The 12851-nt window shown below is 41.4% G+C and overlaps 1 protein-coding gene across 1 annotated transcript; it reads right to left on the bottom strand.

Moving 5' to 3' along the window:
* Positions 1-342: 342 nt before the first annotated feature.
* On the bottom strand, positions 343-6560 carry LOC139628771 (vimentin-like). Its single transcript, XM_071490815.1, has 9 exons — positions 5893-6560; positions 5487-5547; positions 3184-3279; positions 2790-2954; positions 1721-1846; positions 1243-1463; positions 1071-1114; positions 882-967; positions 343-774 (listed from the first exon to the last, which is right to left on the bottom strand). Exons 1-9 carry the CDS (start codon positions 6417-6419, stop codon positions 733-735), a joined length of 1368 nt encoding a protein of 455 aa, XP_071346916.1. The 5' UTR covers positions 6420-6560; the 3' UTR covers positions 343-732.
* Between the last annotated feature and the right edge of the window lie 6291 nt (positions 6561-12851).

Raw genomic sequence — 12851 nt, forward strand, 5'->3', positions numbered from 1 at the left:
CGTAAAATCTGCAATTGTAAATTATAACAATAAAACCAATTTAACGCATCTCTTGACTCCTCTTTTTATCTTATTATTTTACCACTTCATGAATCCACACATTTTGTCTGATTAAATGCATGTTCAGTTCACAACTGTTTTCCAAAACATAAAAATCACTACAATATTTTTACCAAAAATTCATCATTGATTGTGCAATTTAATTGCTCGCAAATGAGGACCTGTTTGTTCAGGCACTACTTAGAACGACAACGATTTCCCTTTTTTAGTATGAGGATTATTTTACAGAGTGATACTTCATTACCATAATGTAGTGCAAAGTATTGGATCTCGTGCACAGTATTGAATTTCAGCCTTAATGGTTTATTGCTGCATACAGGCAATTGTGACATCTTCAGCATACAGATTTCCTCGTGTGCATGCTATATCAATCAAAAATACTACTTTGGCTACAAAGAAATATTTTTGTGGACCTCAGTGAGGATCTCTATGTTGTGCTGATTTCATTATTGTGTCTAAACAAATGTGACAAAAGATAAGACTTTCTGCAGAGGAGGAAGCAAAATACAGTCTGTGTCAACTAACAGGCTTACTAGATCATCACATACAAAGGCACTTTTTGAAGCTGTCTGCTTTTCATGTGTTGTTGGTTTGTTTGCTTGCTTGTAGCCCCAGTGAATTGTGTTTCTTCGTATTGCTTTTGTTGGTCGTTTGGCACCGACAAAGACGTTACTAGTCCATGTCATCGTGGTTCTGGGTTGACTCGTTGATCACCTGGAAAAGGACGAAGAGGAAAGGTGACGACCAAATGTTGTGTTTGAGCTCAAGTGACTGTCAGAAAATTGCTTCAGTGATTGAAAATCACTTCAAGTGGATTCTACCTGACCATCCCTGGTTTCAATAGTCTTGATGAGAACCTTCTTAGTTGTTGTGGTTTCAACATGAGGTTTGGAATCAATCATTGTTTCTAAGAAAGAAAAACTGAATGTTATATTATCAACTGGCAATATCGAGTCATAACCAATACTAACATTCCTGCAGTGACATCAACATGCAGAGAGTGATCGTACCTCTCAGGTTGAGAGATGAGAAGTTTGGCAGTGGAGTAGAGATTCTGAAAAAGGATAAAGTACAGTCCACAAATCAACATATGTGTATTTGTTGCATGTAATGAATGTTCACATGCATATCTGTCAGGCAGACGCTGGAACTGTTAACTTTTTGAAGGTCTTCATCCATCACCTGCTCTCCTCTCCTTCCAGCAGCTTCCTGTAGGTGGCTATCTCAATGTCCAGGGCCATCTTAACATTCAGGAGGTCCTGGTACTCCCGGAGGTGACGGGCCATCTCGTCCTTCATGTTGTGAATGTCCTCCTCCAGACGGCTAATGTTGTCCTGGTAGCCGCTCGTCTCCAGGGAGAAGTTCTCCTCAATCTCTCTCATCTGACGCTCCAAGGACTCATTCTGGGACGGCAGCCAAGAAAGAACAATAGTACGCTCAGGCAGTGAAAATAACCCATTTCAAATAAAAATACAACGCAAGGTTGATTATTTTGCTCTGCGACCTGTGAAAATAAACTCTCCCTGGATATCTATATATGTCAAACTCATGCAGCTCATTTTGTGAATGTTTTCTAGCCAGTTTGTTGGACTCCAGCTATATATAGATTCTGCATCACTATCTTGTCTACTACAATGTCAGCCTAAAGTTGCATACTCACAGTTCCCTTGAGGGCATCCACCTCACAAGTCAGGGCCTGAACTTGGCGTCTATAGTCATTGGCCTCCTGCTTGGCCATTCTCAAAGCATCATTATTCCTGGCTGCCGCTTCGGTGAGGTCAGCAAACTATCAATCACAGTGACAAACAGGCAGACAGAGAGAGATAGAGAGATATCGAAATAACTGAGAAATCAACCATTCAATAAATGATGAGTCAGAGGCTGAGGGAGGGTGAGCGTGGCAGATAGCGTGAGGTACTGTAAATTATGAAAGATGTGGTCACAAAAGAGACTTGCAGACATTACACTGCAGTTTGGTGGTTGACATAGTTCTACGGTATTTTGAGGCATTGCTGCTACCAGTATTCACTGAAATACTGGTTACTGCCAATATTCAAAGGTCATACAGAGAGAAAGATTCTGCTTCACCAAACTCCTTTTTATTATTTTGGCAGATTATTTAATGCCTTTTGAAAAAGAAACAATTCTTGCATTTAATTTAAACCTGCTCTAGTTGGCTTTTTGGCCACGTGGGACAGTGGAAACATGATAGAAACACAATACTGATATATTATCACTTGATAATGATATGGTGAACTTGTTAGGGAACAGTTGCCTATTCACACATACAGCAGTAACAGAGAAACATTATTACTCATTTGGAGCCGTCTTCCTGGCCACCAGATGCATGTAAATCCAACATTTACTCTCTTTTGGCTCTGATTTTGGTCTCCACCAACCAATATTTTTTTTCCAACTGAAAACAGCTGCCTACTGCAACCAAAAATGACACTGATGAGAGCAGTGAGACTGAACCCAAACAGTAAAGTCCAGAAACAAAAGAAATGTACTGAAAGATGCTACAACGCTCCATAGAGCTGAGGGGAACTGAATAGTTGAGGGATAATTCTCTATAGGTTGATAGAGTTGGCCATGTGACCCACTAAAAATATTGATAATAGCTGCTTTAGCTTTTAGTGAATTTATGATTTTCACGTTGTAGTTAATTTAAGAAGCTGCTTTAAAGTTTCTTTCATATTTTTTTTCAATTGGCACATTTGAATCCTAACCTTGGATTTGTACCATTCCTCAGACTCGTGGATGTTTTTGGAGGCCAGGCTCTCATACTGCAGACGGACGTCCCTCAGAGCAGCTGTCAGGTCAGGCTTAGCTATTTCCATGTCCACTTGCAAATGCTGCTGCTGCTGGATCTGACTCTGCAGCTCCAGCATTTCCTGCAATAGAATCAATAGAGCGCAGTATATAAAAACAACATATGTCCTGTTGCATACTTTTCTACGACTTTCCTGGCTGCATTAGAAAAGCTCTGGTTGACTCAACCCTACCAATTTGATACTTGAGCCGATTAACAAATACTTCAAACCATGAGCTTATTAGTCCATACATGTGCAGCGTTTCCGCAGTCAAGTGATTCAGCTGTAGCCACAATAAAAGGAAGCTTACCTCATCATGCAGCTTTTTGAGGAAGTTGATTTCCTCCTGGAGTGACTCTACCTTCCTCTCCAGGTCCAGTCTAGCGAGGGCAGCATTGTCCACATCCTGTGCCATGACACTGACTCTTAATAAGGTGACTTGTGAAGGTGAGATGAATTATGCATTAGGCTGCGTGTGTGCTGACAGAGAAAAAAAACTGCTCTTTCACACGCTGTTAAGAGCACTGGCACAATTGTGTAGTGTGGCAAGGTCACACATGCATCCAATAAAAATCAACTGCAGGCACATGACAAGTGCTGCTGCAGATGCTTGTAACAGTCAAGTAGCTGTTTTTTTACTCAAGTACTGCATTTACTTGAACTTTACTAGAGTATTTTAATTGTATACTACTTCTAATCTACAACATTTCAGAGGTAAATATTTGATTTTTCACATTTCTTTAATCACTTTTCAGATTAAGCTTTTACAAGCAAAACATATGATAAACTCATAAAATATGATGCAGGACATTACTATCAAACTACCCAGTAGTGTATAAAGTACCTTTAATTAGCCACATATTAACAAATCAATACAATATATTATTGATAATATAACACTATGAGAAGTGTTTGTGTTTCTTTAATACTTGACTGACTTTTACATATAATCAGCTTGTGAATGCAGGACTTTAACTTGAGGTTGAGTACTCTGAGACTCAGCTATTTCTGCTTTTACCTCAGTAAAGCATCTGAATACTTCTTCCTCAGCTTTAGCTTGACATGATGGGTTTTGTCAAATGAGGTCAGAGGCCGTTTATTGCACAGTAAAACAAGAAAATCAACCTTCATATGTAGCTACCTGTCTGCCTTACATCTGGGAAAAAGGTTGTGCAAAATTCATTGAGATTGTTGCCATGTCCTGAGTTTGATTCAATAAAGGGGGCACTGCGGAGCACCTAGAACCACACAGCATTATCCAAGAGGTCCTTAATCCCATTTATTATTACCCAACTGCATTCTTAACCATTCTTAAATCTCTGTTGGTTGTTCTGATGTAAATTCAGTTGTTCTACTAGAAGCTCTTGCGCTTGTATTTTATCATTTTATAACTCTCTGGAATTAATCATGAGGCAAATGTTCACCTGTGAAAAAAAAAAACAAAAAACTTTAAAACATTTTATTTTACAAAAAACCTCCTTCTATATTCCAGCTCCACTCTATGTCTCATACATGCAGACTCGCCGTGGTACACACCCACACCGCTGTGCTTTGTCAGGGCGTTGGCAGGCTGGTAATTGAGGTATCAGCAAATGAAGCAGCTTTGCCCCCTGCTCTAATGCCACAAACAAAGTGTGCTATTCAGCAGGGTTTCCCAAACCAGCCCGAGGCTGGAAGAGTGACTGTCTGCCTGACTGAGCGAGAGCCGGCTGCTGGCCCTGCATTGTTGTCTGTGTGCCACCATGGTAGGCCACATGGATTTCCTTCCTGCTATTCATATTGACAAGGTCATGATTGTGGAATGTATTGATAACTGACTGCACGCCTTGAAAAGCACATAACCTCTGAAAAAGCTCTGCAAAGCACCACATCCTGTGTAGCACATAGTTATTTTTATATCTTTTTTCTTCTTTTTTTAAACCATGACTCTTATGCGAAACAATTTCTAAGACTCATCATCACTCCATTATTCATACAAGACCATAACAAGTGAGTTTTTTAGTACCAGTGCTAATGCTCTGCCAGAACGAGACAGCTGGGTCACATGGTGGCTTGTCTTCTCGCTCTGATAACCACATTGGGTCCACACTGTTGTTATGCTTGTATCCAGCTCATTCAGTGTGACCAGTCAGACTTAAAAAGATCTCCTCTCTTTGCAGGCCTGATTTCACCCAACAGCCACAACTTGGCCTTTTGTACCAGGCCAGGGTCAGTTCTGCTCTACAGCTATTTTGGATCATGGCTAGAATCTGCTGTTGTGCCATCAGAAGGGTGCATTCCAGTCCTTGCAGCTCATGAGCAAATAATTAGATAGAGATCACTTAGGAGAGGAAAGGGACAGTTACACCACATAAGTGCTAGAGGTGAGGCTCATGGTGATAATTAAGGTTCATCTAATCTCTTTGACACCATGTGTCAGCAATTCAGGGGTTTAAACCCTTGTTTTACCCTGATGGGCTGAGGAGGAGGAGGGGCAGTGGTGAGGAGCACAGGCCACCAACATCTTCTGAGGCACACTCCCTACCATCACTCTCTTCGCAAATATAAAACAGATGCAGAAATTGCCTGATGGGAAAAATGTTGGGGTTTTTTTTGAGGTGAATGATACTGTACCTGTCTGAAGCTCTGCATGTTGGTCTCGGCCTCCTCCCGCTGGGATATCTCATCCTGCAACCTGCAAACACAGACAACAAGCAGGCATTTTTATCTCAGCTGCCACTGGGACTTCTCCACCTTAAAACACTGCGGTACTACTTTTTTATGCATGCCCGGCTCTGCTTGCCTCTCCTGAACTCCACTTCACATGTCAGCGAAACAGACCAAAAGCTGCAGCAGCACCTCAGAGTCTGGAGAACATTTGAATCTAAGTCTTGCCTGTATATGCGTCTGTTCTAAAGGGATCATAGATAACAAATTAGCATGCACATGTTGGCAGGGACTCCTCTGAGTTACAGGCCTGCACACTTAAACAAAAGCTGTATGGAGTTTGCAGAGAATGGAGAAGTGCCACGCCTCCTACTTTTCCCTCAGCCTGTCGATGTCGTCTGCCAGGTTGTCCCGGTGAACCTCCACCCGGGCCTTCTCGTTGGTGAGCTGGTCCACCTGGCGCCTCAGATCCCGCATCTCGTCCTCGTACAGATCCCCGACCCGGGACGTGCCTTTGCCCCGCAGCTGCTCCAGCTCCGCCAGCAGGATCTTGTTCTGCTGCTCCAGGAAGCGCACCTTCTCGATGTAGCTGGCGAAGCGGTCGTTGAGCGACTGCATCTGCGCTTTCTCGCTGGTGCGGTTCGTGATGAACTCGCTGTTTATGGCGTCGGACAAGGAGAAGTCCAAGTTCTCGGAGGCCAGCCGAGGCATGGCTGCGCTGCTCCGGAGCCTCTGCGTCTTCACTGCGTAGACGGCCGGGGCTGAGGAGAGACCGAAGGACACCCGGGAGGAGCGCAGCGGGCTGGAGAACTGGCGGCTGGAGTAGCTGGTCCTGACCGCGGTTCTGTCCCCGCCGAACATCTTCTTATAGGAAGAATGTGGAGCTGGTCTATAAGACATCTTGCTGGTATCTTTTCAGACAATCAGCCACCGAAGTAACGTCGCCGGTTTGGTCTCTCTCTCTCTCTCTTCTTGTCCCAACAGCATCAGCAGAGTGAGCCTGGGAAGGCGTTTCCTCGACCATTACTCATTTATAGTCTCCTCCTTATGCAAATGGCCCAGCGGTGACTTGAGTGACACCTTGAGAATCCAATCACAAATGGGAACACACACATTTTTTTTTTTTTTCTTTCTTTCTTTCAGGTTCATGGAAGCAGATCCTGGATTAATATTTAGGGCAAATTGTGACTGTGCACAGTGTCCTGAGGATGTGTGAGGCCTGACATGTTCCGTCCCATCAAAGACCCTCAGGTTCATCCTGAACTGTGCTCCAGCTGAAATCACATTTGGGTTATTACATTGGTTTCAGCACATGAGGGTCAGGAGATGCAGATTGGCCTATTGATAGAGCTGTAGAATAATCGTACTGATGTTCTCCAAGCCTGTCCACACATACAAACCCCTGAACAAGGAGGGTGTGGATGTGGCTTTAAGTTCAAGAATACTATAATCTGTAATTATAAGATCTCGTGTGTGGGGACATTTACATGAAACAGTGACATTTCACTGTGTTCTGAAAGAGGAAAAACGTTTTCCATGGCTTTGTCCTTGGCAGCAAAAAGTTCATCCTTAACATTTATGATTTGACACAATGCAGTGCTGAGAATTGCTTCTTGGTATTCAGTGAATTAATTTAATCAGTTGAATTTTTCTATTGTCTTTAGCACTAGATACACACACACACACACACACACTCCACTTGCATCTTTACACAGCATGGTTGTGTCCTCTTTTCAATCAATTCTATGAAGCATTGTGTCATAAGACCCCTTAATGTAGTGACACTCATCCGTGCTAACAGTTTTATAACTGTGTGTGTGTGTGTGTGTGTGTGTGTGGATTAAAGCATATTGTGTGTGCGGTATACAGTTTATTATGGTGTGTGTGAAATGCATGAGTGAGAGTACAGTACAGTATGTGCAAGAGGCAGAACATGCAAACACACCCAGGCTGCCCTCTACTCTGTTACACACATAAATCTTTGATGATCACACACACACACACACACACACACACACACACACTAACACTCAGGGAGAGAGAAGCGATGAAGACAGAGAGGCTGAGCTAAAGAGCAAATGAAAGTCACTCAATACTGGCCGGTTTGCCGCAGGCTTGGTGCATGTGTGTGCAGTGTGTTACGAGTCACCCTTTCCTTAATTTGACCTGCAACAGATAATAAACGTAGATCAAACATATCAGCAGAGACTAATCTTCATGCCCAAAATATCTCCGTGCCTTTTTCCGTCTCTTTTTCTTCACTGCAGGCAGATGTCTTCCTGCTGCAGTGCTGCTGACTCGCTGAGATTCAGTGATTCTGAAAGTAGACGCAGGGCAGCAGAGCTGAGACAGTGACACTCTACTGCACTGGCACTGCCGGGTGTCCCGCGCTCCTTCAGACACATGAAACAAGCAGTCACGAAGGGAGCTCTGATCCTGTTTCGTGATGTCTGTGGACTAGATAACAGCCTCAATGCACAAATATTTCTTTCACAGAGATTTTCACATCTTCACCCTGCGGCTGCTGTGATTTGCAGCTGGCATGTTGCCTCCGAGATGTGACTGTGCAGGGATACACCCAGCTACACAGCGAGATGGTCTGATTTTTGGGAAGTATTAAGCTGGAGGTATTAGTGCAGTTTTAAACCTCAAACTAAAGCCTGGCTTTGTTTTGGTTTCGGTCATTACCCTGAAATGACTTCATCAGACCAACAAAAGATTATTTTAGTAATCCACCTATCTACATTCTTCTGTTTTTTTTTTTCCTATATGCAGTGGTGGAACAAAGCAACCAGATCCCGTACTTCAATGAAAGCAGTAATACCACACTAAAAGAAAACTGCATCACAGGCAACAGTCCTGCATTCAGTACTTCTGTAAAATAACACTAACACTAAAAGGTTTAGTGTCATCAACTCATCTAATTACAAACATCAGAAATGTTGGTGCTTGAAGGATCAAAAGCGAAATTACTCCTTATTCAGAATGGCTCCTGTCAGCTGTATTATTTTATAACTTGATGATTATTATTTATGAGTGAAAGTGTAATCAGTACTTGAGGTGGATCTTCTTTTAATGGCTTTACATACTCTCGTCTACTTCAAGCTATAATGACGCATTATATTTTATCAACTGATCAGACTTTTGATACATAATGTTTATTTGAAAAGTAAGTATAGCAGTGGAATAAATGTATAGTGGAGCAAAAAGTACAGAATTGGCCTCTTAAATTTAGAGAGGCTTAAATATAAAGTAGCATAAAATGGAAATATCCAAAGCACAAATACCAAAAACATCCAACTGACATTATTCTGGATTGAGGTTTGGAGCACCCCCACTCTGACCTGATGAAGAGCTGCAGTGCTCAAAACCTCACAGTTTTTTTGCAAACAGTAATTAACACGTGAAAATTGGAGCCCTGCAGTGTGTGAGCTATTTTTTAAATGTTGCTGTCGTTTCGTTTCTCAGCCCAGCACCCGCCCTATTTTTGGCTCAAACGTGCATGTACACCTCCAGATTATTTGGAAAGTACCAGCAAATAAGGGGAGCCCTGTACTTTTCTTTTTCTTTAATCAATCACATTAAGAAATCCAATAAAGTCACTGTGTCAGGACTGTGTAAAGGCACAGCCACTTAGGCTTTCAAGTTATTCTGGATGCCAGTCTGCTGTGAAAGAGCTCACTTTGGAGCAGTACAACAGTAATCTAGTGACGTGTACAGTCAGGAGAGAGTTGCCGCTGGATATGAAAAGTAAGATTGTGTGTTGCATTTAAGGCATTTTACCAAAAAAGAAAAAAAATGTTTTTCAGATTCATTTTAATTGATTATTTGTCTGCATGGTTCTGTGCCAACTGTAAGTTGTTGTATTTGTGTTATACATGTGTTTTTTTTTTTCACAATATTTCTCTCTGAAAAGCATAGAGGAGCATAATATGGAAATACTTATGTAAAGTGGAAGATCCTCAAAGTTGTACTTAAGTAAAGCACTTGAGAACATGTACTTAGTTATATTTTAACACTGGCAAAGTGGATAGAAACCCACTATTCAGATCTATTACTGTAGAAACGCCACAGTGAAAGTGCATAGGAATAAGGAACAAATGTATTTAAATGTCAAGTCTCAAAACTAAAGTACTCATAATTCAGAAAATGACCCCTGTGAGTGGTTTAGCATTTTAGATTATATTACTGGATTATTATGACTGATGTATTCATATGTAAGCATTTTACTGCTGCAGTTGGTAGCGGTGTAGCTAATTTTAACTTTGCATTATATTTATAAAATCTTAAAGTTAAGTAACTAATAATTAAAGGATGAAATTTGTCTCAGGATTGCGGAGGAGTAGAGAGCATGAAATGAAAATACTTCAATAAATTATAGGAGGAAATAAAGATAAATACAAGCACAATAAGTAAAATAATAATATAACAAAATAAAATCAACAAATAATTGTAGAACTGCACTAAGGCTTGTGGTGCTAGAGGACCCACACGGGGTTTCACAGAATGAGTAAACAGTAGAACCCCATCACTGAAACCGGCAATGGAAATTCACATGATCAACACTGACTTACAGGCAGGGGTGGGGGCCGTACAAATTCCTGCTCCCAGGCCCATTATGAGCCCGCTCTGCCGGTGTTGGCCACAGAGACAGACAGAGGAGGCCGGGATTGTCACAGACAGAGCAGGGATTGTGTATTGCTGATCTGTCACCTAACTGCAGCAACAGAATGCAGACAGTAGGCCGCAATTATTGTTTGTAGCCCGGTGTTGGCCAGTGCACACAGTTTGGGCCAAATAGCTCCCATTCTTGGCAATGTTTGGAATTTATCGTTTGGTCTTTTTCTTTTTGTTCAGGTTCCTGTTTCCTCCAGAGCAACAGCACCACGGGGGAGCTAATTAAAAAGATTGTACAAAAAGAGTCAGAAAAGACTCCACGTAAATCAGAGTCAGTCAGCCCGTAATGGGACAGGGCAACACATAAGTTAAATCTTGTTTCTGGGTGTCATCGCTTCAAAACCGCAGGCGCTGGGTAGCAAAAAGGCATCCTTTGTTTCATCTCCCATGATGGTGAATCACCGACCCGCGCGACCAGTAGCCATAGCAATCGCCCCCATCATTATTTGCCAGAGCTGAAACCCAGACAGAGATAGATTCAGGGGCTGCCCTGTTGACAGAGATGAACTTTTACATTTCTTTCATTAAGTTGCTGTAATTAGTGTTAGTAGAGTGCATTTTGTAGTAATGTGGCACAGTCTTACATCAACTTAGGCTTCTTTTTTTTATTTTTTCTATCTCCTTCATGTTTTTAGTCTGAAACACTGATGGACTTCTTTGTGGGTCATGACACTGCAGATTTAGTGAAGGGCGTGTTGCAACACAATGTGCTTGTGTCACCCGAATGAGTGCATGGAGATCAGACTCATGCCAGGGGAGCCCTCAAGTCTGTATGTGATAGGTTATTATCAGCACAGTCAAGTACTGTTCTTGAACAGTTTTGTGGTACTTATAATTACTTAATCTACCTTTTTTCCCAATTTAGCTTTTACATTAAAAAACATACAATGAGCTTATAAAATACAATAGATAGTTAAACATTAAACCGTGGCTCCCAGTCTTTTTGGCTTGTGTCTAGTTGGGGTGCTGTGCCTTGTTTCAGATGTCGGCAAGTTTTTCACAGAGATATTTGTGCCTAATCCTCTCTATCAGTATTTTTTCTTCTTCTCTACCCTACTAACATCTCACAACCTCTCTGGTTTATTTTGTGATCCATTTGAGGGGCCCTCAGTTGGGAACCAATAAATTTAACAACCAAACTGTATACACATTAGTCAGAATTGCTTAGTGCTACTGATGCATCAGTACAAACAATCTAACCACATTTTGCTGATAATACTTTTACACTTTTACTAGAGCAGCATTTTAAATGCAGGCTGTTTATTGGAGTTACTTGTTGTACTTTTTTTTAGGAACGGTATCTTGATGCTTCCTCTGCCACTAGTTACCAGGAGGAATTTTCTCTTCTTATCTCTAGTAAGGAGCATTTTTGTTAGTGGTCAGCAAAATGAGCATTTCAGGGAATGGAGCTTCCACTGGATACCTCTCAGCCATAGTAACAACAGAGGAATTAAACTGCAGGGGCTATTTTCCAAATCTCCATAGTGACTGACAAAACCCTTGGAAAGTATCCAGAATGGCCACTTTGTAAAGACCTCTCTCCCTCTCTCTCTTTGTCTCACTCTTTTCTTTGTCTGTCTCTGTGCATGTGTGTGTGTGTGTGTGTGTGTGTGTGTCTGCAGGGAGTGATTGGGTCAGGGACAGGGACGGGAAACACCCCTCACACTCTAGTTTGAGCTTCCACTTGAGAGAATAATTGTATAAATTGCCAAATATACTGCCTAAAAGTGTCCAAATGAATTAGCCCTATCCAGATTAACACCTGCTGTCATCTGGCCATACTTATTTCAAGGATAATATCCCCTGGTCACACATATTTCAAGCCAGTCTGTCAGTGACCATCACATCACAAGTGTCACTGGCATATGTCTGACTGCATCAGGGAGCATCACCCAGACCGACAGACAGCTGCAGATGACACTCCTGCCTGCAGATGAGTGGACCAGAGTGAGACAGACTCTTCACATGTGAAGAATGAAAAAATATATATATTATTTGTACCTACTCCTATACATTACCTATTCATATGTTATCTTAAGGTTTTTGTTTCACAAATTAGAATAATTACGAAATAAATCGCCTTTGTCTATAAATTCACAGTTATTTGAGTTGAAATTAAAGAAATCCCCTATGAGTCAGGATTTGGTTCCCTGTTGTACTCTGGCTCCAAGAATAAGCAGGATATTAAGCCCAAGGCTCACTGAGAATTCACATGCCTCACTTAATTAATAACCTTATGAAAGTCAAATGTCACCACAGACCAGACATGCTTCAAGGCAGTTGTTAAATATATGACTACTTTCACCAGTTTATGTGTCAGTCCTAAATGTAACCATAACTGTATATGTATTCTGTGCTGCTGCATTGTATCCATTTATTTATTTATTCATTGTGTGTGTGTGTGTGTGTGTGTGTGTGTGTGTGTGTGTGAAAGAGAGAAAGAGAAGGAGAGAGTTTCAACAATGAATTTACCTGTGTAGTAACACAAAAGTAAATGTGCATACACTGATTTACTGATGTAATTATTGATCAGCTGATTGATGGATGGATTGGTTGACTGACACAGTGAATTAAACCATTAAAGCAGCTCTTCTTTTGCAAAATGGTGCAGTTTGTAATGAATAATATATTATATATATTATATTATATATATTA

This window comes from Trachinotus anak, unplaced genomic scaffold (genome assembly GCF_046630095.1).
Source record: "Trachinotus anak isolate AG129_WGS33_773 ecotype Australia unplaced genomic scaffold, CSIRO_AGI_Tana_v1 ptg000012l, whole genome shotgun sequence".
Classification (NCBI taxonomy): domain Eukaryota; kingdom Metazoa; phylum Chordata; class Actinopteri; order Carangiformes; family Carangidae; genus Trachinotus; species Trachinotus anak.